Source organism: Pelodiscus sinensis, chromosome 8 (genome assembly GCF_049634645.1).
Source record: "Pelodiscus sinensis isolate JC-2024 chromosome 8, ASM4963464v1, whole genome shotgun sequence".
NCBI lineage: Eukaryota > Metazoa > Chordata > Testudines > Trionychidae > Pelodiscus > Pelodiscus sinensis.
In genome coordinates, this window is record NC_134718.1 from 3,273,381 (window position 1) to 3,297,739 (window position 24,359).

The 24,359-nt window shown below is 62.1% G+C and overlaps 2 protein-coding genes across 9 annotated transcripts in view; both read left to right on the forward strand.

The window, feature by feature from the left end:
• The first annotated feature begins 207 nt into the window (after positions 1 to 207).
• NDUFB8 (NADH:ubiquinone oxidoreductase subunit B8) lies at positions 208 to 4,781 on the forward strand. The gene is made up of 5 exons (XM_075934585.1): positions 208 to 365; positions 1,070 to 1,196; positions 1,999 to 2,098; positions 4,002 to 4,157; positions 4,561 to 4,781. The coding sequence occupies exons 1-5, from the start codon at positions 275 to 277 to the stop codon at positions 4,651 to 4,653; spliced, it is 567 nt and encodes a 188-aa protein (XP_075790700.1). The 5' UTR covers positions 208 to 274; the 3' UTR covers positions 4,654 to 4,781.
• A 2,846-nt stretch (positions 4,782 to 7,627) lies between these two features.
• Positions 7,628 to 24,359, forward strand: part of LOC112546702 (protein transport protein Sec31B) — a 31,222-nt gene continuing 14,490 nt past the window's right edge. For 2 of the 8 annotated variants that reach the window (XR_012905514.1, XM_075934591.1), the window contains exons 1-9: positions 12,376 to 12,464; positions 15,488 to 15,611; positions 17,927 to 18,119; positions 18,965 to 19,060; positions 19,843 to 19,983; positions 21,210 to 21,352; positions 21,468 to 21,567; positions 22,038 to 22,199; positions 23,808 to 23,960. Coding sequence is in view for 7 of the 8 variants with exons in the window: in XM_075934591.1 (XP_075790706.1) it covers positions 12,386 to 12,464; positions 15,488 to 15,611; positions 17,927 to 18,119; positions 18,965 to 19,060; positions 19,843 to 19,983; positions 21,210 to 21,352; positions 21,468 to 21,567; positions 22,038 to 22,199; positions 23,808 to 23,960 (1,191 nt within the window). In the remaining variant the exon portion in view is untranslated. The other 6 variants (XM_075934587.1, XM_075934586.1, XM_075934588.1 and 3 more) reach the window with 6 other exon arrangements.

Sequence of the window (24,359 nt, forward strand, 5' to 3'; positions counted from 1 at the left end):
GACCCTCAACCCCCCCTGTTCCCCCTCCCCAGACCCTCAACCCCCCCGTTCCCCCACCTCCCCAGACCCTCAACCCCCCCTGTGTTCCCCCCCCAGACCCCTCAACCCCCCCTGTGTTCCCCCCCCCAGACCCCTCAACCCCCCCGTTCCCCCGCCCCAGACCCTTCTAGCCCCGCCCCCGCCACCTCCTACTCGTCCCGCTCCGCCCCTGAACGCTCCTGGTCCTGCCCGGCCGCCGTCCGTAGCGCATGCGCAGTGCGCGCAGAGGTCGCTGATGGCGGGGGTGCGCGGGGCCGGCTGGCTGCGGGCGGGGCTCCTGCTCCGGGCGGCGGGGGGCTGGGCAGCCCCGCCCGGGGCGCGAGCAGGTCGGCGAGGGGCGGCGGCGTCGGCCCGTGTCCTTGGGCTGGGCAACGGGGGGGGGCGGGGACCCATGGGGGAGGGGTCTGGGCGCCCGGGGGGGGCGGGGACCCATGGGGGAGGGGTCTGGGCGCCCGGGGGGGGGCGGGGACCCATGGGGGAGGGGCTCTGGGCGCCCGGGGGGGGGCGGGGACCCATGGGGGAGGGGCTCTGGGCGCCCGGGGGGGGGCGGGGACCCATGGGGGAGGGGCTCTGGGCGCCCGGGGGGGGGCGGGGACCCATGGGGGAGGGGCTCTGGGCGCCGGGGGGGGCGGGGACCCATGGGGGAGGGGCTCTGGGCGCCCGGGGGGACCCATGGGGGAGGGGTCTGGGCGCCCGGGGGGGCGGGAGGCTCTGGCTGGCGGGGTGAGGGGGGGTTGGGACTTATGGGGGAGGGGCACTTCAGTGATTCAGTAATGGCAGAATCCTGTGAGGAAGAGGAGTCCCTTTCTGCCCCTCCCTTCCCCCGCACACAGACCTGGATTCTTGTGTCTGATGCCCCAGCGCAAGTGAACTGCCCCCAACTGGGGGGGTGGGGCTGATCCTGTGAAACAGGCTCTCCTTTCACTGTCTGGCATGCATTGGGTTGAGCCATCGTCCGCAGCTGCTGTCTGTCCCGTTCCAGTTACGAGGAAATGCCCCAAGTGCTATGACTTGTGTTTTCTGCCTTCAGCTTCGGACTTGCCCAAGAGCTTGATGCCTGGACCTTACCCCAAGACCGCAGAGGAACGGGCAGCTGCTGCTAAGAAATACAACATGAGAGTGGAGGACTATGAGCCATATCCCGATGATGGCATGGGGTGAGCTACAGTAAGACTACTGGACCCTTGAAGAAAGGCAAGAGCAGGTAGCAGCTGGTATCTGGTTGCAGGGAGGATCTGTTTAATTTAATATTATATTTAAAACATCACTGAAGTGTTTGAGGCGTCCTGCTGAACATATTTTAATTTTGATGTACCTCTCCACACTCCAGAAAGGTAATGTTCTCTACAAGTCACTGGAGCTGAGTGGGCAGCACATTATGGGGGAGACTGGACAGGGGCTCTGAATATCTGGGTTCCAGTACTTGGTTTTATGACGGACTATGTGACCTCCTAGAGCAACTCATTCTCCGTGCCTTGGTTCCCTGGCTGTGAAGTGGGGATAATATGTCCCTTCCTCACAGCGTAGCTAAACTAACATTTGTGAAGGGCTCAGTCCTTATGACAATAGGGACACAAATACGAGGAATATGGTGTGAACGGTGATCCAACATTCAAAATGTCTTTTGAGTTAAAAGCTTTCAGAGGAGTTCAAATGTGGGGAGGGAATGATTGAGAGAGTCACAAGGAGAAGCAAGTCGTGTTCCAGAAGCACTTGCAGTTCACCTCTGTAAAGATGAAACAAATAACATAAGCAAGGTCACTAGTATGAAGGCGGGTACTGCCATGTACGTTCACATGGGGCTTTTAAAGTGTATTTACAAAACACTGTCGATTCTAGAGCTTACTGTAGCTCTGCTATTCCATTTTAGTAGATTTTCCTAATGATCTGTACCATACCACGCAATGGATAGAAATAATTTTGTTTGATTTTTGTATTGTATTTGCATCTTTCCAATAGGTATGGTGATTATCCCAAACTTCCTGACCGATCTTCTCATGAGAAAGACCCCTGGTATCAGTGGGACTACCCGGGTGCAAGACGAAACTGGGGAGAGACGGTAGGGATTGTGGCTCTTTTTGCATGTAACCTGCTATTTTAGTGCTGTTTCTACTGAGCATTAAATGTTCAACTAGAATAATATTTATGTCATGCTTTACCCCCTCACACCTTGCAAAGGGAATCTTAGGGCAAGGAAATCAGGGTAAATCCCTATTCTGCCCATTCCTTCCTTCCAAAAATAGGCCAAAAGATTTTCAGTGTCTCTGCAGATGAGATAGGGCTGTTGCTATCTTAAAGCTTCATGCACGCATACCACAAGGAACTCTATAGTATCTTCCATAGGAAGGTGAAGGGCTGAGTCAACCATGCTGGGATTTGAACATATATCAGAAAGCCTAATGGCGTCTGCTCTGATGTCTACATCATCTTTTCTGCTTGATCACAGACATTCACACGCATCCTTTTAGCCAGGGAGTGTGGCCACTGCTAGCTCCGATTCTGAGGTTGTTTTTCAATAGAATAGGTGCTGAGTGGCCTTTTCCCTTAAAACTGCTTGAAACCTGCTTTTTTAGTGTCAAAAAAGATATTTACAGAGTGCCAATGACTAATAACGCTTTCCGGTAAGAATGTGGGGTTTCTGTAGGTGATTGACACCAAACCATAATTATTTCCCTTGGTTGGTGACACAGTTGTCCCTTGGCAATAGAACTAGAGGGAAAACAAACTTTTATGTGTGCATTGGAGGGTGCCTGGCTGAAAAAACTGCTTACAGCGGAGGGATGACCAAAAGTAACTCAACTCAGTGTTTGTGCCCTGTAGGAAAGCTGCATCTTGAATTTATATTGAGTAGTGACCTAATCTGTCTCAGTAGGCTCTCTTGTGGCAAGGAGCATAGGTGCTGTATGGGAAGACTTGGGAGTGTCAGCTTAGCTTTTAAGCTTGTAAAAACAATGGTGCATGAAAAGGTTGTAGCTTGGCGCTCTCTACAGCTGAGGAGCTTTGTATTGATGTTTGTTATCCCTGAGGTGAGGTGCGGTTGTGGTAATTTCCCGTTGCACGTACTGCCTCTTCGTCACAGTGCAGCACAAGTACTTTCAGTGAGAAGTGTTGAAAACGGTCAAAACTGCCCTCTTTGCTCATAAGAGAGGGATTTGTTTGTAATGGAGAGAGTCTGGATCCCCTGCTTTTAGAACAGAGAGCTATGCAGTCCAGCCCACCATCAGCCGCCATGGGCAGGAAGGAACTGAAAAGTAAAGAGCATGTATGATCAGAAACATCGAGTCCCCTGCATTTTGGTTATGTATTCTTCTTAGCTGCTCATGCTTAGGATGCTTGACTTGTAGCTTCTGAGGTGAGTCCCTTGTGAACGAGACACCAAAATGCATCTGTTCAAGCAGATGTATTCAATCTGTAGAGATCACAGGATAACTCCCATCCCATCCTTAATCTGTTAAAGCCAAATAACGGTGCCAAGAGCTTAATAGACACGTGTGCAGGTAAGGGACCTGTTCCCAAGAAGCAGGGAATCACTTGGTGTTCTAACTCCACGCATCAGCAGGTTCCCGGGATGCCAGGATCTCCCCACAAACCACTGTACCAATTCCTACTGTGCCTTCTGTGAAGCACCGTGAGAACAGAAGAGGGTCTGAGCTGCAGTTAAAATGCGTGGGGGTGGACAAAGTTGGTTTCCTGGTGTTTTTAAAAAATAGACAAATATGAAGTAAAATGTTTGACTAGCAAGCTCCTGAGTTCTGTCCTTGACCCCACCAGCTCCCCATGACCCTTGGACCAGTCACTGAACTTCTCTGTGATTGTATCCTCGTGTGTGAAATGGGATACAATTTTCCTTGTGGTAACATGGTGCCTGGCTGCAAACTGCATTACGTTGTGTAGACGAGGAGCCAGGGGATTCTAGAGCGCTTCTGGGATGATCTCGCCAAGCCTCTCCTTGTGTTATTTAGATGCACTGGCATCATGACATGTATCTCCGGACCCGTGTTGACACATCCCCCACTATGATCTCCTGGCACACCATGCGCAATCACTTCCTCCTCTTTCTTGGCTTCATGCTGTTCATGTTTGGTATGGGAGAAATATACCCGTCTTACATGCCTGTGGTGAGTAAAGACGTGGGGGCTGGGGAAGAGGGCTGTTGCTGCATGCCCCTGCCACATGCCAAGAGCAATGACCTCTTGAGATGTGAATCCCCTACTGCGCAAGTGGTGTGAATGTGGCCAAGTCACTTAGGCCCAGGGCCTCTACAGTACTTGCGCACAAAGCTCCTGTAGAAGTCCATGCGAATTGGATGCTAAAATACCTTTTGAGCTGTTGGCCTCAATATCTCAGTGCCCCCTTCTGTAATAGTGGGAGAACGTTTGCTTCGTGGTGGTGCTGTGAGGATTGCACAGGACACTGAAGGCATGAAACAATCTGAATGGGGAGTGTTTGCCCACCGATTTTCCAAGGTATTTGTTTGAATGTGCTGAGTTTGCTGCCTCTCACAGCTGTGTTCCTCTGCAGGGACCGAAGCAGTACCCTTATAATAACCTCTACCTGGAGCGAGGGGGCGATCCCAGCAAAGAGCCCCCCGAGGTGAAGAACTATGAAATCTGAAAGGCACGTGGAAATAGAGCTCCTCTCCTGAGACACTTCTCTTGGGGGCCCTCCGCAGTGTTCCGTGCAGGATGCACTGGCCACTTCTCTTAGGCATTTACTCTTCATGAAATATATTGTGAAAACACGTGGTGAATTTCCTTTCTTTGGAGGGGCTATAAAGGGGGCGGTGAAGTTACTGAGCAGGGGCAGAATTCCTTCGAGTACGTGATGGCACTTCAGGAAGAAGTTCCAGGGTGTTGATATTTATGCATCTGTGTATTGTGGGCACTGGAATTCTTATGTAAATCTGATTGTGATTTGTGTGGGCCACAGTGCCAGCCACCAAGCTCATCCTTGCAGTTGCTGGAAGGAGAAGAAAGTAAAATAGAATTCTGCTGTGTGTTCAAGGATAGACTCGACTCCTTTGGGTTATTCAGCTCTGTCATGATCCACCTATATATTTCAATGTACTTTCTCATTGGGTTGCCGCCTTTCCCCAGGTTATAACCACAATAAAAGTGTGAGTTGCCTTATGTACTTGTGGCTTGGGATCACAGAAGAACCTAGCCTTTGAAGGAATATACCTCAGGTTAGATAGTTTATCCCTCACCCAGGGCAAAACCTACCTCTAATCTTCTTATACCTGGTTGTGAACTGTAGTGCAGCTTCTCCCAGTCTGCCACTTGAATTCAGGAGTGCCCCACTTCCTCTAGCTGTGTTATTCTGAGTTCAACAATTCTTCTCCAATGCTGTGAAGGGTTTAAGGAGTGTATGTAGTAGCACTGTGTGCTACTTTCCTTACCTAATGTCAGTGTGCTGCCTTTGACCTGGAAGTAAAACATAAGCGTTTTCTAAAGTTCCTAGCCCTCCAAGGTGCAGTAGGCGTTCAGCATGTGTTTGAAACTAGTAAAGAACAGACCCATCAGAAACCTCAACGAGCACCAAGTGTGAGAAAAGTCAACATAGCATTTGTAAAGGGGAATCGTGCCTTGCCAGTGCTCTCTAGTGAACTCGGGGCGAAGGCATCAGTCTCTGGAGCACAGCGTGGTGGGCTCGAGCTCACCCTGATTGAAAAAGTAGGGAAGAAAGGATAGGAATAAATGGGCTGGTTTCACCGTGGAAAAGTCAACCAGGATTCTCCTCAGGGATCAGTGCTGATCCACATAATCATAGATCATTTAGAAAAGGGGTAAAACAATGAGGTGACGAAGTTTGTAGGCAATATAAAATTACTCAAGCTAGGTTAAGTCCAAAGCAAACTGCCGATGGGGGGGGGGTCTCCCTAAACTGGGTGGCTGGACAACAAAATGGCAGATGAGGGTGAACATAACTGCAAAGTAATGCACTCTGGAAAACAATCTCAGCTCTACATGGGGTTAAAATGAACTGTTGCCACTCAAAGAGATATTGGAGACGGTTCTCTGAAAATGTCGGCTCAGCGTGCAATAGCAGTCAAAAATGCTCATAAATAGTTGAGAGCAATGAGACCAAATACAGCACCATTATTTCAGTGTATGGTATGCCCACACCTTAAATCCTGCATACGGTTCTGATTGCCCCATCTCGAGAAAGATACGTTGCAATTGGGAATCATACAGAGCAGGACACCAAAAATGAGGGGGCACGGAATAGCTCCCATCTGAAGAGAGAGCTCAGAGCTGTGGCCTACTGTGGACATTCTCACGTGTAGGATTTGTAAGCCATGAAGGAGGTACAGCCAGAGAGAAGTTGCTTCACTTGCTCTTGAAATGCCGCCACGCCCTTGGGTGGAACATGGCGTCTCTTCTGCTAATGATGCAATAGAACGTTTTAAGAGGCAAAGTGGCAAATAATATGACCGAAGAAGACAAAGCTACAGGAACTAAAAGTGAAGTAGCCAGGAAAGTGGGGGTAATAGCCTTATTCTTGCAGGTCCAAGGTTTATCCTGAAGGTACATGAAGGTGCTCTGGACTTTGCGCATCAGCCAAAAGCTTGCAAAGCTGTAGGCATTGTGTTCTATCCCCTCACCGATTCTGAACAAGCTCTGATGCTGCACTGTCTATTACTGCGTGGCCAGAACCACTTTTCCCAGGAGAGTTTCTCATTCTCTATTTTCAAGGGCCATTTCTACTTGGGCCCTGAGGTTTCACATGACTCTGGACTGCAGCTGCAATATCACATGCTTAATTTTCATAGATTAAGTAAAAGCACAACCAATTCTTACAGGCAGTGATAAAGGCAGAACAGAATGGCAGAAGTTGCCTGCTTTGTGTCCTGTCTGATGGCGCTGACAGCCTCCCTTTGCTCCAATGCAGGGAAAAAAGCGAAGTCAGGTCACTAGGCTCCAGAGCCTTGGTCCAGCCTGACTTGCCTAAATGGTGCTGGGGTATCGACTCCTCTGGGCTGTTAAGATTAGATGTGACTGATCTGCCGTGGTAGTGAGTGCCCAACAGCGGTGGAACAGGGAGGGTGGCGGGGTAGCATCTCAATGGAGGGGATGGGCCAGTGGAGTCTGGGGAAGCACACAGGACAGTTGGGGGTGCATGGAATGGCTGAGACATACAGGCATAGCCAATCTGGGGCAAGGCGTGTCCGGGCCCCTGCACGGTAAATGAATGCTCCAGCTGCTGGGGTACAGCAGGGTCCTGGACGTGGGGCGGGGCTAGGAGGGGGGGATAGTGCAGATGGGGTTAGAATGGGTTCGTGTCCCAGTGGAGGTAGACGGGGGCGGGGCTAGCGGCAGGGGGCGGGGCTAGCGGCAGGGGGCGGGGCTAGGAGGGGGGATAGTGCAGATGGGGTAAGAATGGGTTCGTGTCCCAGTGGAGGTAGATGGGGCGGGGCTAGCGGCAGGGGGCGGGGCTAGGAGGGGGGATAGTGCAGATGGGGTTAGAATGGGTTCGTGTCCCAGTGGAGGAAGATGGGGCGGGGCTAGCGGCAGGGGGCGGGGCTAGGAGGGGGGATAGTGCAGATGGGGTTAGAATGGGTTCGTGTCCCAGTGGAGGTAGATGGGGGCGGGGCTAGCGGCAGGGGGCGGGGCCTCGGGCTGACAGGCTGCGCGGGCGGAGCTCTTGGGGCTGCTGGCGGCCGCCGTAGCGCGGGGGGGGGTGCCGCGGAGTCGCGCTTGGGACGGTCCCGGAGCTGGTAAGAGCCCCCCCCCGCGTGCCGGCCCCGCCCCCCCACCCGGCTGGGAGCTCGGGCCCCTCCCTGCTGCAGAGTGTGGGGCTGAGTCCCGGGCCGGGGGGTGCGGGGGGCGGGGCGTGCAGGAGGGGGAAGGGCCCGGGGGGTGCGGGGGGCGGGGCGTGCAGGCGGGGGGAGGGCGCGGGGGTGCATGTGGGGGCGCGGGGGGAGGGCCCGGGGGGGCAGGTGGGGGCGCGGGGGGAGACCCGGGGGGAGGTCCGGGGGTGCAGGTGGGGGCGCGGGGGGTGCAGGCGGGGGCGCCGGGGGGGGGCCCGGGGGTGCAGGCGGGGGTGCGGGGGGAGGGCCCGGGGGTGCAGGTGGGGGCGCGGGGGGAGGCGCGGGGGCGGCCCGGGGGTGCAGGTGGGGGCGCGGGAGGGGACCCGGGGGTGCAGGTGGGGGCGCGGGGGGTGCAGGCGGGGGCGCGGGGGAGGGGCAGCAGCACCCCCCGGATGCCCGGTTTTAGGGTTCCGCTGGCCAGCGCCAGTAGCGCCCGCGGTGCACGCCCAGACACGGCGCTGGGTTTGCGCAGAGACCTCTGGGTTTGGCCATCTCCCTAGAAGTCGAAATCGCTAGAAATGGCCCCCCGGAATGAAAGGCCGAAGCCCAGGAGAGCGGACCCCTGACCCCGACGCGTGGGGCGCTGCACCAGCACTCGGGCTCTGGGCTGTGTCCTGACCTGCCGCTGTTGCTGGGCGCTTTTCTCTGAGCCAGGTTTCCGGGAGCCAGGTGGCTCGTGCCAGGCAGAGAGCGGAGGTTTGGGGGTGCGGCGGTCGTAGGGAGGAATGTCAGGCTAGCAGCGCTGGGGCTGTGAAAGGGGAGTTGTGTTCCTTGCAGGGGGTTGGGAATGGTTTTCAGCCGGCCAGGTCGTGGGTGCCGGTCGCTGTCGCTGTTTATAATGCCTGCGGTAGCTGGGTGCGCTATTGCCTGGCTTGATGACACATTGCTGCCTCCTTCCGCGATGTCTGTCTGAGCCGCCCACAGTAGAGAGGAGGAGAGGGCTGTTGAATGTTGACAGCTGGCTTTCTTCTCTTCCCTCGTGTCCCTGGGAGAAGGGCGTGTCTGGCCTGCTAGGTAGCTCCCCCCAATGCGAGAGCACTGCTTCCTTTTGGGGACACTGACTCCCTGGGTCTGTCAACCGGCCCCCTCCTGCAGCTCATGTGGGAATGGCTCTGAGTGAGAGAACAGAAGCCTGAACTTTGTAAGTGGCCAGAGGCAGAACACCAGATGGAGCACTCGCCCTGTGATTCCTGCCATCGTATGGACTGATGCCCCAGCTCTCCTCTCCCTGGCTCTCCCCACGGCTGCGGGGAGAGGTAGCGAGGAGACTCTTCCCGTCCCTGACGCCCTGTGCAGAAACCATGCAATTGGCTGCTGCTGATCCTCGGTCTCCTCCGCGGGCCTAGGGCCCAGCCTGCGAGCCTGACGCAGCGGAGTGGTGCCCTGAAAACTCTCCTGTTGCAGGGCGAGATTGTGTGGTCCCCAAAAGGCCCCGCTGCAGGGACTGCGATTGAACTGGTTCCTCAGCCAAAGTGAAGGAAGGGGCCTGAGGGATCGTGCCCACTTGGCTGGCTCGAATCCATCTTACTGGGTTTGCCTTTGTTCTGCTGCCAGCGCACAGGGTGGCATGACTCCTCCACCGGCCTGAGACCCGGCATGCCTGGCTGCCCTTTCCCGAAGTGTCTCTCCCTGTTGCTGGTCCATGTGGTGCACTCCGAACTGTTCTCATTTGTGTTACCTTAGCACCTCGGCGCTCAGGCGTGGGCATCACTGTGCTCTGTGCACAACCCAGAAGCACCCTTGCCCCCGGCGTTGGGGGTGAAGCGTAACGCGAGAGAACAGGTGGATGCAGACCCGGGGGATGCGGGTCAGGAGCCCGTTGTCCAGCACCCTGGGTGGAGCGGTTTGTAGGCAGCATGGCGGAGGCGCGCTCTGAGGAGGGATCTGAAGGAGAAGGCATCGTTTTGTGTGCTGCCAACCTCCCACGCCGGCGGGGCAGCGCGAGAGAAAGCACACAGGGTTTGAACGTGTAACAAGCGGGCGGTGGGTTCCGGGATGGGGGGACTGATCTAAGGCGAGCCACGGCGAGCGAGAGCTGCTAGGCAGGGTAGGGACTGCCGGAGAAGAGCCTTGAAAGTGAACGCCAGCAGCTCGTGTGTGCTGCCCTGCAGAAGGGACAGCCAGGGATTCCCGGAGAGGGATGACCTAAGGAAAGGGTCTCTGCAGCAGCCTTGCTAACCAGCCGGGGCGGCCCTAGACGAGCTGCCAGCAACTGGCGCCCCCGGCGCCCCATCCAATCGGCGCCCCCACCTCCAAACCCCTCTATAGACGCCAGCCGCCCCTGCTAACAGTGCGCTCTTTGGTGTGCTGTGTCTTGAGTGAGGTGGGGATACCGACTGTCCTGGCTAGTGGGCGTGCTCTCTGAAGGCTGGATGCAAAACCTTCCCCGACAGGCACGTTATGTCCTCCCTGGCTAGAGTCAAGCCAGGAGCTTCCTGTTCGCTACAGGTTATTTGTGCTGCATTGCTCCAATTCAGATTGTAGGCCCCTCGGAGGGGCCTTCGGTGCGTCTGCCTGTGAAATGCCAAGCAACAGCAATCAACACAGGGAAGACCTTGAAAAATAGTATCCAAGTGCCACCTACCCCAGCTGCTTTCCTGCTGGTGGCCCTTGGCCCCTTTCACCTCCTGATGGTTGTGGTCCCCTTGCCCACCTTTCCAGAGGTCTAGTTCATGGGGTAGAGGTGTCCTGGTGCTTTGGTAGGCTAGGAGACTGGGAGCACCATGCATACAGTGTGCACCTCCTCTGTTGACTCCTGAGAGCCAGCTAAGGGGCGGGCTGGGGGGGTCAAAGAAGCCCTGAGCTGCTGTCCCAATGTCTAACATCAGTGTGGCCCACGAGTGCTCCATGCATTGGGGTGTTGGCATCTCTGCCTCCTGCTGGTGCTGGCTGCTTCCCTCTCTTGTGCCAGGAGGAGACCGTGACCTGTCGGTTTAACTCCCCTGAGGAGCTGGTGCCGTGGCAGAGAGGGCACCTGACAGTCTGAAAGAGCCTGGGGGAAGAGGGCAGACCGGGTGCTTCAGGGCATGAGAACAAACGTGTCCACGGACCCTCTTTGCCTGAGGCTGCTGCTGGGGGCATCTTTCCAGCCCAGAGCCCCAGGTCATGGGATCTGTGCTGTGCAGCCTCTGCTCTGACCCCGGGGCCTCTGGTAACTTCGGGTGAGCTTAGCAGGAGAAGGCAGCAGATACCATGAGCGTCAGTAGATTCCACAGCAGATTAACACTAACAGCGCTGAAGAAATTCTCATCAAGCCGCCTGCCCTGCAGTGGAGAAGGGTGGGGGGAGGGGCTTTATGGTCTGACACCCTGGGGGCAGCGATAAGAAGGGTGCCAGACCCAGACTTACCGCTTGCTAGGTCCCGGGTCACCGGCAGCGCCCCTCTGCACAGACCTCTGCCCGTCACTGGCTCTGGTTACGCAGGGGGCATGCTAAGGCCGGAAATGGGTCACGCCCGATCTCCAATACGCTTTGCCTGCCCAGCGGGGCGGGCCCCTGAAATCGGCATGCTTCCTGACTGAGCTCTGCGAGGAATAGCTCTTCCGATTCTCCCCGGGGTAGGGCAGATCACCACACGCAGAAACTTCCCCTGTCAAGCCCATGAATGTCTGTTCAGCAGAAACTTGTGGTGTAGGCGGCCTGGGAGGCACTGCCAGTGTGCCAGGGCCTCGAGGCCTCCGGCTCGTTCTTAGCTGTGTCCCAATTGACAGTGGGCTACAGGCCAGTCGGGGCTTTGCTGCATTATGCGCGTTGTACTAGCGTCTGTTCCCGTTTCCTGGGAATTGGGAAGCTTTATTTCCATTTTGCAAGCAGGGCCAACTCAATCGAGATGCCAAATGAATTGCCTGGGGCCGCTGAGGGAGTCGGTGTCGGAATGGGAGTAGAACTCAGCAGGTCTGGGCGTTGAACCACGTGAGCGCTCAGGGTCACAGAATTCCCAGGGGCCTCTGAATGAGCCGGGGGAGAATAACGTGCGAAGGGTGCTAAAATGCAGTAGGAGCTGGACTGCCACCCAGTTCTTACTACGTTCAAACTGGAGAGCCACAGCGGGGTGTGCGCCACCCCAGGCCTGCTCGCACTGCCCCCAGGAGCTAGCCCCGCTGTGCCTCTGCCTTTTAAATGTAGTAGGAGCCTTCGGGCTCATCGCGTAGGCGGCTGCCCAGCCAGTCACGATCACCCACATAATATGCATGCGCTCAATGAGCTCCGGTAGCCGTGGCTCCCTCCCGTCAGTGTGTTCAGTGAGCTCACAGGCGGGGCTGGCTGACGAGGTGAGTGTACAATCGACACCCTGGCCCGTGCCTGCGGGCCCACTGTAATGAGGGCTGGGAAAGAGCCCCCCAAGGAGAGTCACGCCCTGGAACCTGGGCTTGCTCTGGGGTTTTAATGAGTTCACAAAGACCCCAGTTCGGGCCGGCTAAGCTCCGCCCCCCACCAGAATGCCCCGGGTCGTGGTGCAGGTGGGCAAGTGGAGTGGGCAGCGGGCTGCTGAGTGTCTCTGCTACCCCCGTATCACTCTCTTCTAGGGGCCAGAAAATGAAGCTAAAGGAAATTGAGCGAACTGCTGTTCAGGTGTGGAGTCCAGCAAGCCACCACCCCATCTACCTAGCAACAGGTACAGAGCCTCGTAGCCGTGGGAGTCACTGGAGAATGGAGGAGTGAGCCACGTGGGGGCGTAACCAGCCAGTAGGTGCAGAGACGCAGGCCCCCCTCGAAGGAGGGTAGATTCTCAGCCCTTTGCAGTGTAAAGGCCCCTGGCGGCGGCCGCTGTTGGAAGGAGGATCCTGGGCTACATGGACCATTGGTCTGACCGTTCTTATGTGCACGGCTGACCGCGTGTTAGAGCTGTAGTGCCGCATGCTTGGAAACGAGCTGGCAGTCTGAGCACTGCCGGCGGTGCAGTGTGATCGGGCGCTAGGCCTCAGGGCTTGCTTTTCACCAGGGCGCGAGACGCCGTGGGCGGGACCCCTTTCAGTATGGTCACCTTCACTTGCTCTTCAGCCCCTTGCCTTTGGGTTCCCAACACTGCACGGCCAGCGATCAGCAGGAAGCTGTTGGCAATGGAATTTCCAGCTGGTTCCGTTGGCTTCGTTCCGCCCCCAAACGTCGGCTCCATTTAACACTTAGCAACATCCCTTTAATAGCTGAATGGCAGAGTTTGCAAATTCCGGGGATTAGCAGAGGTGTGGGCTCGTGGAAATGGGGAGCTGATGACCTGACCGCACTAGGCAAACTGCCCCCTGTCTAGAGCAGTGCTGGGCACCCATTCTGTCCTGCTTTCTGCCCGCTCGCTGGCACACGCTGCCTTCCGCTCTGGCCACCAGCTCTGAAGGCAGCGGTGCAGGCGTAAGGGTGGCAGGCGTGGTCTGGCCGGACGCAGCCTTCCGAGCTGGGTGCCAAGCAGCCCCTCAGCACTGAGGGCAGCACGGAAGTAAGGGTGGCGATGCTGCAACCCCCTACAATAACCTTCTGACCCCTGCACCCCCCTTTGGGTCAGGAGCACCACTGGTCTCCCCTAGGACGTCCGTATCGGGTAGGGGCACGCACACGAAAGACCAGGTCTCCCAGTCTGGGGCACGTTTTTCATGAGCGTGAATTTAGTAGGGCCTAGCAATAGAACATCCTTGTGCTTGCACGGGAACGCTACACGAGGAGGGCCTAGCAATAGAACATCCTTGTGCTTGCACGGGAACGCTACACGAGGAGGGCCTAGCAATAGAACATCCTTGTGCTTGCACGGGAACGCTGCACGAGGAGGGCCCTAGCAATAGCAGGACTTCCTTGTGCTTGCACGGGAACGCTACACGAGGAGGGCCTAGCAATAGAACATCCTTGTGCTTGCACGGGAACGCTACACGAGGAGGGCCCTAGCAATAGAACATCCTTGTGCTTGCACGGGAACGCTACACGAGGAGGGCCTAGCAATAGAACATCCTTGTGCTTGCACGGGAACGCTACACGAGGAGGGCCTAGCAATAGAACATCCTTGTGCTTGCACGGGAACGCTACACGAGGAGGGCCTAGCAATAGAACATCCTTGTGCTTGCACGGGAACGCTACACGAGGAGGGCCCTAGCAATAGCAGGACGTCCTTGTGCTTGCACGGGAACGCTACACGAGGAGGGCCCTAGCAATAGCAGGACGTCCTTGTGCTTGCACGGGAACGCTGCACGAGGAGGGCCCTAGCAATAGCAGGACGTCCTTGTGCTTGCACGGGAACGCTGCACGAGGAGGGCCCTAGCAATAGCAGGACGTCCTTGTGCTTGCACGGGAACGCTACACGAGGAGGGCCCTAGCAATAGCAGGACGTCCTTGTGCTTGCACGGGAACGCTACACGAGGAGGGCCCTAGCAATAGCAGGACGTCCTTGTGCTTGCACGGGAACGCTACACGAGGAGGGCCCTAGCAATAGCAGGACGTCCTTGTGCTTGCACGGGAACGCTACACGAGGAGGGCCCTAGCAATAGCAGGACGTCCTTGTGCTTGCACGGGAACGCTGCACGAGGAGGGCCCTAGCAATAGCAGGACGTCCTTGTGCTTGCACGGGAACGCTGCACGAGGAGGGCCCTAGCAATAGCAGGACGTCCTTGTGCTTGCACGGGAACGCTGCACGAGGAGGGCCCTAGCAATAGCAGGACGTCCTTGTGCTTGCACGGGAACGCTACACGAGGAGGGCCCTAGCAATAGCAGGACGTCCTTGTGCTTGCACGGGAACGCTGCACGAGGAGGGCCCTAGCAATAGCAGGACGTCCTTGTGCTTGCACGGGAACGCTGCACGAGGAGGGCCCTAGCAATAGCAGGACGTCCTTGTGCTTGCACGGGAACGCTGCACGAGGAGGGCCCTAGCAATAGCAGGACGTCCTTGTGCTTGCACGGGAACGCTACACGAGGAGGGCCCTAGCAATAGCAGGACGTCCTTGTGCTTGCACGGGAACACTGCACGAGGAGGGCCCTAGCAATAGCAGGACGTCCTTGTGCTTGCACGGGAACTCTGCACGAGGAGGGCCCTAGCAATAGCAGGACGTCCTTGTGCTTGCACGGGAACACTGCACGAGGAGGGCCCTAGCAATAGCAGGACGTCCTTGTGCTTGCACGGGAACGCTGCACGAGGAGGGCCCTAGCAATAGCAGGACGTCCTTGTGCTTGCACGGGAACGCTACACAAGGAAATTACTAGCACGGCATGAGCAGCCGACTGTCTGGGGTGCCGGCGAGGGTGTGAGATGCCCAGTGACGGCACCGCTGGCGTGGGTTACGTCTGGATGGTCTGACCAAGCGCTGTGAACACGGCTGAGGTCCAGTCTCCAGTACAGACTGCAGTCCACGCCCTTGAGATAGCTGCCTTAGTGCTGAAGACAGGACCTTTGTGGGTGAGGCTGGAGTGTTCCAGGGAGCAGGCCCGGGGGCTCCAAGGGAAAGAGACGTGACCCCCGCTCTCGGGGTTTCTTGAGGAAGATCTGGCCTTTCTTGGAGCCTGTGTCTGAGCCGTACAAGCAGGCAGGAGGGCGCCGCGGGGCCATGCTACTACTGGCCAGCTTTAAAGAGCTGCCTTACTTTGCAGAGCCAAAGCCTTGTTCTTCCTGGGTCCCGGGCCCATGGCGGGCGCTCACCTGGTCCCTCTCTGCATCTCTTTGCCTAGGAACGTCTGCTCAGCAGCTGGACGCCTCCTTCAGCACAAATGCCGCCCTGGAAATCTTCGAGATTGACTTCAGGGACCCTTCCCTGGACATGCAGTGCCGAGGGACCCTTCCTGCAGCCAGCAGGTACCGCGGCCTCCAGCCAGGGGCTGGGTTGGGGGAGCGGCCACAGTGAGATGGGGGGTCCCCGCTGGTCCCATCTCGGGGCCTGGGAAGCTCCCTGCCTGGCAGCCATCCTCCCGTGCATGAGCACTGCCCGGCCTGGCACGGGGGAACCGGCTGGTGAGGCAGGGCCGTGGTGCATCCACGTTGATCCGGGGGCTCAGAAGGTGCCTGGCGGGGCGAGTGCTGCCGGCTGGTCCACGGCCCGCTCTTGAGGAGGCCCTGAGATGGGTTAGTAAAGCCGGGCGCGTAGGGGCTGATGGGAGATCTCCCTACTCGCCAGGCAATGTAGCAATGGGGGGCAGACCCCTGGGGGCGGCCAGCCTCGTCGTGCCCCACTGCTCGAGGGCAGGCGTGTGGCGGGGTGCTGGGCCCTGGGCCCACCCGGGCTGTATTACCCTGGGGCAAGCCCCACTTGCCCAGATCTCCAGGGCCCCAGGCCCAGTTCTGTCCCTCTACTGACCTGCTGTCTGACGCAGGCCGCCTGCTCGCCCCACACCCAGTCCAGCAGCGTTTACACGGGCTAGAGCCGGCAGCCGCATCCGTGCAGAACGCCGACTGGAGCCGAGCACATGCTGGGCTGGCTTGGCACCCCTCTGCCTGTTGAGGGGAGGCAGTCTCGCGGGTGACGGGCTCGCGGTCGGTGAGCCGGCAGGGTTGTCCCCAGCGGTGTTGGGGGGTGTGGGCTGGCAGGCTTGTCCCCGGGGATATTTGGGGGGCGTGGGCCGGCAGGGTTGCCCCCAGGGATATTTGGGGGGCGTGGGCCGGCAGGGTTGTCCCCGGTGGTGTTGGGGGGCGTGGGCCGGAAGGGTTGTCCCCAGGGATATTTGGGGGGCGTGGGCCGGCAGGGTTGTCCCCGGTGGTGTTGGGGGGCGTGGGCCAGCAGGGTTGTCCCCGGCAGGGTTGGGGGGGGTGGGCCGGCAGGGTTGGGGGGGCGTGGGCCGGCAGGGTTGTCCCCGGCAGGGTTGGGGGGTGTGGGCCGGCAGGGTTGTCCCCGGCAGGGTTGGGGGGGGGGGGGCCGGCAGGGTTGGGGGGGTGTGAGCCGGCAGGGTTGTCCCCGGCAGGGTTGGGGGGGGGTGGGCCGGCAGGGTTGTCCCCGGTGGTGTTGGGGGGGGTGGGACGGCAGGGTTGGGGGGGAGTGGGCCGGCAGGGTTGTCTCCGGCGGTGTTGGGGGGGTGGGCCGGCAGGGTTGGGAGGGGGGGGTGGGCCGGAAGGGTTGTCCCCGGCGGTGTGGGGGGGGGGGCGGCAGGGTTGTCCCCGGCGGTGTTGGGGGGGGTGGGCCGGCAGAGTTGGGGGGGGTGGGCCGGAAGGGTTGTCCCCGGCGGTGTTGGGGGGGGTGGGCCGGCAGAGTTGGGGGGGGGTGGGCCGGAAGGGTTGTCCCCGGCGGTGTTGGGGGGGGTGGGCCGGCAGAGTTGGGGGGGGCGGCAGGGTTGTCCCCGGCGGTGTTGGGGGGGGGCGGCAGAGTTGGGGGGGGTGGGCCGGAAGGGTTGTCCCCGGCGGTGTTGGGGGTGGGCCGGCAGGGTTGTCCCCGGTGGTGTTGGGGGGGGTGGGACGGCAGGGTTGGGGGGGAGTTGGCCGGCAGGGTTGTCTCCGGGGTGTTGGGGGGGGGGGTGGGCCGGCAGGGTTGTCCCCGGTGGTGTTGGGGGGGGTGGGACGGCAGGGTTGGGGGGGAGTGGGCCGGCAGGGTTGTCTCCGGTGGTGTTGGGGGGGGTGGGCCGGCAGGGTTGGGAGGGGGGGGTGGGCCGGAAGGGTTGTCCCCGGCGGTGTTGGGGGGGGGCCGGCAGAGTTGGGGGGGGCGGCAGGGTTGTCCCCGGCGGTGTTGGGGGGGGGCGGCAGGGTTGGGGGGGGTGGGCCGGAAGGGTTGTCCCCGGCGGTGTTGGGGGGGGGCCGGCAGAGTTGGGGGGGGCGGCAGGGTTGTCCCCGGCGGTGTTGGGGGGGGCGGCAGGGTTGGGGGGGGTGGGCCGGAAGGGTTGTCCCCGGCGGTGTTGGGGGGGGGGCGGCAGGGTTGGGGGGGGTGGGCCGGAAGGGTTGTCCCCGGCGGTGTTGGGGGGGGGCCGGCAGAGTTGGGGGGGGCGGCAGGGTTGTCCCCGGCGGTGTTGGGGGGGGCGGCAGGGTTGGGGGGGGTGGGCCGGAAGGGTTGTCCCCGGCGGTGTTGGGGGGGGGGGCGGCAGGGTTGTCCCCGGGGATTCTCAGCCAAGCTGCGTGTCCGAAGTTAGCATGAGCTGCCTCCTGCCCGGTGCCGGCTCCGCCTGATGGGCAGGTCTCCCGTCTCTCCTTAGGTTTCACAAGCTGATCTGGGGCAGCTTTGGAAGCGGGCCGGCTGCGGCCGGGGTGCTCGTCGGCGGAGGGGATAACGGGGTGCTCACGCTCTTCAGTGCGGCTCAGGTCCTGACCTCAGGGACGGAGCCCGTGCTCGGACGGCGGGAGAAGCACACGGGCCCAGTTCGGGCTCTCGACTTTAACCCCTTCCAGGTGCACAGGCCGGGCCGTGTTCCAGCACCAAGCTTCCGTCGCGTGGCCTTGGGCAGCCAGCCCGGCTCCCGCTCCGCCGGGCGCTGAACTCGAAAGCGGACAGCCTGGGAGCCGGGGCGGGGCAGGGCTGCTTCGAAGGCTCTTGAGCAGGAGCGCGGAGGTGGCGTTTCTGTGCCGCGGGGCCCTGCCTGGGGAGCGGGCTCTGGGTGTGCGTGGGGCACCTAGCACAGCCAGGCTTGCGTCTTGGCTGGAGATCCTAGGCGCTGCTGTAAGCCCAGCACCCGAGCCCGGGCCTGACGGCCGAGTCCGAGAGCCACGTGGAGCTCTGTGCCTCCCGGGGCCGTGCGTGGAAGGCCTGCGGCCGGCTCGCTGTGTACCTGCCCGCAGGCAGGGCGTGCCGGGGGGTCGGGCGAACATGCAGCTCTCTAGGCAAAACCGGTGCGACCCGCAGCCAGGGAGGAGGCTCGAAGGAGCCCGGGACCATGACCAGCCGCACAGGGCTCCCCTGCGGACGTGTCTACCCCAGCCTGCGGCACTGCGCTCTGTGAAGCGGCTGCAGTTCCCCTGCCGGCGGCTCAGCGTTCGGGTTCCGACGGGGCGGCAGGTGCCGCGGAAGAGGAGGCAGTAGCAGCCTTCTCCTCCCTGACCCCATCCCCGAGGTGCCCCTGGGATTCCGTCTCCCTCCCGCTTTGTGCTCCGGGCACCTTCCCCGGCCGGGGCCCAGCTCTCCAGCAGGGCTGCGTTCGGGGCCGTGCGAGCCCGCAGCTAAGGCAGCCTCTCGCTTTGTGGTCTGTGCCCTCCCGGGGCGCCGGGAGCCGTGGTAACGGTGCCTGCTTTCCCCGCAGTCGCACCTCCTGGCCTCCGGGGCCAACGATTCGGAAGTTTACATCTGGGACTTGAATAACTTCAGCGTGCCGATGACGCCGGGGGCTAAATCTCAGGTACCGGGGCTTGTCTCTGGGCAGGCCCTCGCCGCTAGGAGTGCTGCTTCCGTGCGTGAGCCCGCTCCCACCGCAAGCTGGGCCTGGCGCTGCCCGTCAGTCACTGGGGACAGCCCCACCCTCCCGGCGAGCCTGCTCTGGGAGCCGCTGGGGTGCTGCAGCGTGGGCAAGGGCTTTGCTGGGCGGCTCGACGGCGGGGGCTTTGCACGGGGGCAGTCGCACTAGGTGACCGGCCAGGCTGGTCCGCCGAGCTCCCTGCCACGCCCCTGGGGCCTTTCTGGGGCGCTGGGGGATCTGCTGGGGGTCTGAGAGACGAGAGCTTTCGCTTCGTGTCCGGCCCTGGGGGCGGTCGATGGCGCGGGCTCGTCTCTTGCTCAGGGGAGGTGTCCCTGGGCTCGAAGGGGGGCGCAGCCCTTTCTCGGGGGGCTTTCAGCTGCCGTTCGCCCGGGGAAGAGGCCTGAGCCCCTCCTGGCTTGCTCCTGCATTGCCCAGGGCGAGGGGAGCGAGCCCCGGTCCTGTGCGCTCCTGAGGTGCTGCCCCACACCCCTGCCCACGTGCGCTCTCAGTGAGGCCGCGGCGTGCAGCCGCGTGTCTCTGCCGTTGGGCCTGCCCGCTCGCGTTGCTGCGTTAGTGGGTCACGACGCACGTGGCCGGGACAGCCTGGAGCACGAATCGGTGCCTGCGGGCGACCGGCCCGGGACTCCTGCCCTCCGGCCATGGGGACCCGGGCTGCCTTGCCCCGCGTGGCCGTAACGGGGCCGTGGCCTCCCCTTCCTCGCCAGCCCCAGGAGGACGTGAGCGCGGTGTCCTGGAACCGCCAGGTGCAGCACATCCTGTCCTCCGCGCACCCCAGCGGGAAGGCCGTGGTGTGGGACCTCCGTAAGAACGAGCCCATCATCAAAGTCAGCGACCACAGCGGCAGAGTGAGTGGGGCAGGGCCGCGGGCTGTGGGGCACCAGCCGGGGATGCTGGGGGGTAGCCCCACAGCAAGCGAGCTGCAGCACCCGCCCTTCCCGGGGAGGCACCCTTGCGGGGGGATGGGGTGTGCCAGGGAAGGCCGTCGAGGCCCAGTCTGTCGGCGCAGAGGAGGTGCAGCCGAGCGTCTGCTGTGTCCTCCCCCCTTGCTGTTCCCAGCGTCTCTGGGGAGGCAGAGCCAGGCTCGCTGCGTCCGGCCCAGCTCTGTGACCTTGCTGGGCTGAGCTGTGCGCCGTGGGGTCTCCTCTCCGAGGCAGAGGAGGAACCTGGTCCCGGGGCCGGGCTCGGGTTCGAAGGGGGAAGGAGAGAGACACCGACCGGCTCGCTAGGCCCGTGAGAAACGAGAGCCTGGGTGTGCCAGGCCCTGGAGTCCTAGCTCCTTCCTAAGGGGAGCCGGGGGGCTGAGCTCTCGGCTCCCCGCTGGGAGCCCAGCTGCCCCCAGGCTTCTCCCGCTCCGCAGCGAGGCCCATGCCCAGAGGCCGGCTGGCTGACGTGATCACTGAAGGGGAGCGAAGAGTCTGGGCAGGGAGGCAGCAGGGCTCCCCACCATGGATCCAGCCCCCCGGGGGGCGGCAGGGGGCCTAGGTGGCCCCTGGCTGGGATCCAGCCCCCCGGGGGGCGGCAGGGGGCCTAGGTGGCCCCTGGCTGGGGGCCTAGGTGGCCCCTGGCTGGGATCCAGCCCCCCGGGGGGCGGCAGGGGGCCTAGGTGGCCCCTGGCTGGGGGCCTAGGTGGCCCCTGGCTGGGATCCAGCCCCCCGGGGGGCGGCAGGGGGCCTAGGTGGCCCCTGGCTGGGATCCAGCCCCCCAGGGGGCGGCAGGGGGCCTAGGGGGCCCCTGGCTGGGAGTGGAGCCCCCGGGGGGCGGCAGGGGGCCTAGGTGGCGCCTGGCTGGGAGTGGAGCCCCCGGGGGTGGCAGGGGGCCTTGGTGGCGCCTGGCTTGGAGCCAGCCCCCCGGGGCACTGGGCTCTCTTGCCAGTTTCACGGTTCCAGCCAGGCCCTGACGGCCGAGCCCGCCAGCAGCCTCCCCAGGCGCTACCGGCGGAAGCGCTGCGCCCCTCGTGGGGAGGAGCAGTGCCGCTGGGGTGGGCGGGGCCGCAGGAAGCTGCCTCCCGTCGGCCTGACTGCACGTGCAGGCCCGACCTCGCTTGCCAGCCAGCTCTGCCCTGTGTCCCCAGATGCACTGCTCGGACATGGCCTGGCACCCAGAAGTCGCTACCCAGCTGGTCCTTTCCTCGGAGGACGACCACATGCCGGTGATCCAGATATGGGACCTGCGCTTCGCCGCGGCCCCTTTGAGCCAGCTGGAGGGCCACACGCGGTAGGAGCCGGAGGGGTCGGGTCGGAGCCAGGCAGGGGAGTGACGGAGCAGGGCTGGCGCGGGGCGGGGCCCTCCTGCGTTCCTGGGGTGAGGGCTTCTCTCCGCTCTGTTGCAGGGGAGTCCTGTCTGTGTCCTGGTGCCAGCCTGACCCCGAGCTCCTCCTCAGCAGTGCCAAGGACAACCGCATCCTGTGCTGGAACCCCTGTGCTGGCGAGGTGCGTGCGGGTTCGAGTGTCGCATGCCACCCGCCTCGCGGCATTGCCCGGGTTGTCCCCGAGCCGGCTCTGACCGGCCTCCCCCAGGCTTATCTCTTCTGGGGTGTCTCCCTCCCTTGGGGCGGCGGGTGAAGGAGCAGTGTGGCCGTGTAGGCGAGGAGAGTGCCCTAGGCCTGACCCCTCGCTGGATCCCTGCCTGGGCTCGCTGCGTGCCCAGCCATGCTCCCGCGTCCGCCCTGGCTGTGCGGCGGAGTGGGCGGCGAGGCGCTGCAGGCGTGGGGCCACCCTACGACCAGTGAAAACAGTGACGCTGCGGGTGCCCGTCCAGACGGATTTCCCGCTGCGCTCTCTGGGGCCGGCTGCTGTGAGCGATCGTGGCGCCAGCGTGGCCCGGGCACAGGCAGTGAGTGCGACAGGCCCGCCGTGCGCAGGCGACTGCTCCTTCTAACGCTCTCCCCCACCTGGGCCAGGTGGTTTACGAGCTGCCCATCCAGAGCCAGTGGTGCTTTGACGTCCAGTGGTGCCCGCGCAATCCGTCCGTCTTCTCCGCTGCCTCGTTCGACGGCTGGGTCAGCGTTTACTCCGTGATGGGCGGGAGCCTGGCCGCGCAGCAGCAGACGCAGGCTGACAAGGTAGCCCCGTGGGCGGAGAGCGGGTGCTGGGGGGCACTGGGAGCTGTTGCGCTTGGCCGCGGAGGCTGCAGCGAGCTCGTCTGAGCGGGGCTCTCAGGACCACGAGGGGCTTGTGAACCCAAGATGAAAGGGGCTGGCCAGCTTCTAGGCTGCCTGGCTCGTGTCCAGCCTGCCCCTTGTCCTGGGGCCCCGCCGCTGACGGACAGAAACGTGACTCGGTATCTTAGCGGTGTCACAAAATAAAATGGAGCCCCGAGGTTGCAGGTCAGCTAGCACCGGGGTCCGGCCCCGAGGGGCGGGTTGGCATTCGGTGCTGAAGCCATGCGTGGGTCGCTCAGTCGCTCAGCAGCTCTTACGAATGCTGGGCCAGGCTCTGAGGAGGCGGCTGGAACCCCGACCGAAGCGCTTTACCCAGGGCAGCCCAGTGTGTCCTTGGAGCAGGGTCAGTGTTGGGTGCTAAACCCAAACTCCCCTCCACTGCCGGCAGTGCGGCCTGTGAGCCAGGCCCAACGCTTCCTCCTCGCGTGCCCGGTCTGCCTGCCCCGTGGGCCTCGAGTGCTGTGAAACCCGCCCGGGCCCGCTGCAGTAGCAGGCAGCTCAGCCGTGGTAGGCTCGTCCGAGGCAGGCCAGGCTCCAAGGAGCATCTCCACGATGCTGGCAGGAGCTCTTGGAACTCGGTGAACTTTCCGGCACTTTCCTTGGGTGGGTGTGGCCAGTGCACACTAGGGGTGTGAAATCTCCGTCCACGCGCCTCGGGAGGCTGATCGGTTACTCGGCGACCGGTGCGCTCCATCCCCGAGGACCCCGCCACTCCGCGCTGCTGCCTCTGGATCAGTGGGGGTGCCAGGTGGGAGCTGGTTTCTAGCCAGGGGCCTGTCGCCCTGCGCAGATGCCTGTGATTGAGGCAGCAGCGCAGGGAGGCAGCAGCCCTGTCCAGGGGCGGGGGCCTGAGCTCCTGGACCTGGCGTGAGCCGGGCTGCCTGCCCACCTGCCTCCTCCTCCACTTGAAATGCGGAGCTGCAGCGGGGGCAGGTCCGGAGCCAGGACCGAGCCGGGCTGCTGGCCAGCCTGCTCCGAGATGTAGGGGCAGGGGGACGCGTGTGGCCTGTACCGTTAACCTACAGCTCTTGCTCATTGCTTAGTCAGTTAACCGACTCCGCGGTTCATCCCTGGTGCGCGCTCACGGGCACGTGGAGCCGGCCCCTCAAAGCTAGAGGCCAAGCCGGTCCGGGGTGCCTGCCGCTTCATGCAGCAAAGGGACCGGCGCTCCCCAGCTCTCCTGGGCCGCTCTGAGAGAACGGCCGTCTGGGCGCCAGAGTCCTGGTGCTGCACACCTCTCGCCGCAGGGGAGGGAGACTGGTCCAGGCCGGCAGCAGGTGTGGGGGTGATCCGCTCGGGGGGTCTCAGGGCCAGTCTTCCCGCGGCTGCCTGGGAGACCGTAGAGGTGAGGCTTCTCGGCCTTGCCCCGGGGTCGTCTTGGGGCGAGGAGCCCTGCAGCTCGGCCTGTGGGTCCGGCACTGCCCCGGGGACGTGCTGCTCCCCCCGATAAAGGGAGGGAGGGCTGCCAGCTGGGCTGGGGGATGAGCTCATTGCCTCCTCTGCTCTCAGATCTCCTCCTCCTTTAACACCCTGGAGCCCTTCGGCTCGGGACAGGCCCTTCCCCCTCTTCGGGTGCCAGAGGGGGCGGCTCAGACCACCTTGATCCCGCCACTGCGGAAGCCCCCCAGGTGGATTCGCAGGCCGGTGGGGGCCTCGTTTGTGGTAAGCGTGCGGCGCGTCCTGGCCCGGGCCCGAGCGGTTACCCCGGCTCCCTTGCTGGAGGCGGCCGTGCTACCTGGGGCGATGCCGGTAGAGGGGCGGTGCGGCTCTGCGGGCAGCGAGCCCTTGGCTCCTATTGGGCGCCCACGTCCCTCCAGTGGAGTCAGGGTCGCTGGCCCAGCCTCGGAAGCGCTCCTGGAGCCAAGGAGCGTCCTCTGCGCTCACTCTCCCCGGCCCTGCACCGTCCCTTCTGGCCAGCACGCGCCGAGCCGCGGCCGTGGGCAAGCCGGGCAGGCCGGCCGCTGTCTGGCCCCTGGCTGGGTGCCATGGGCAAGGCCCCCTGGCTGTTCTCGCTCGTGGCTCCCCTTGGGGCTGTGGGCAGTCGGCCCCCTTGCCGGGAAG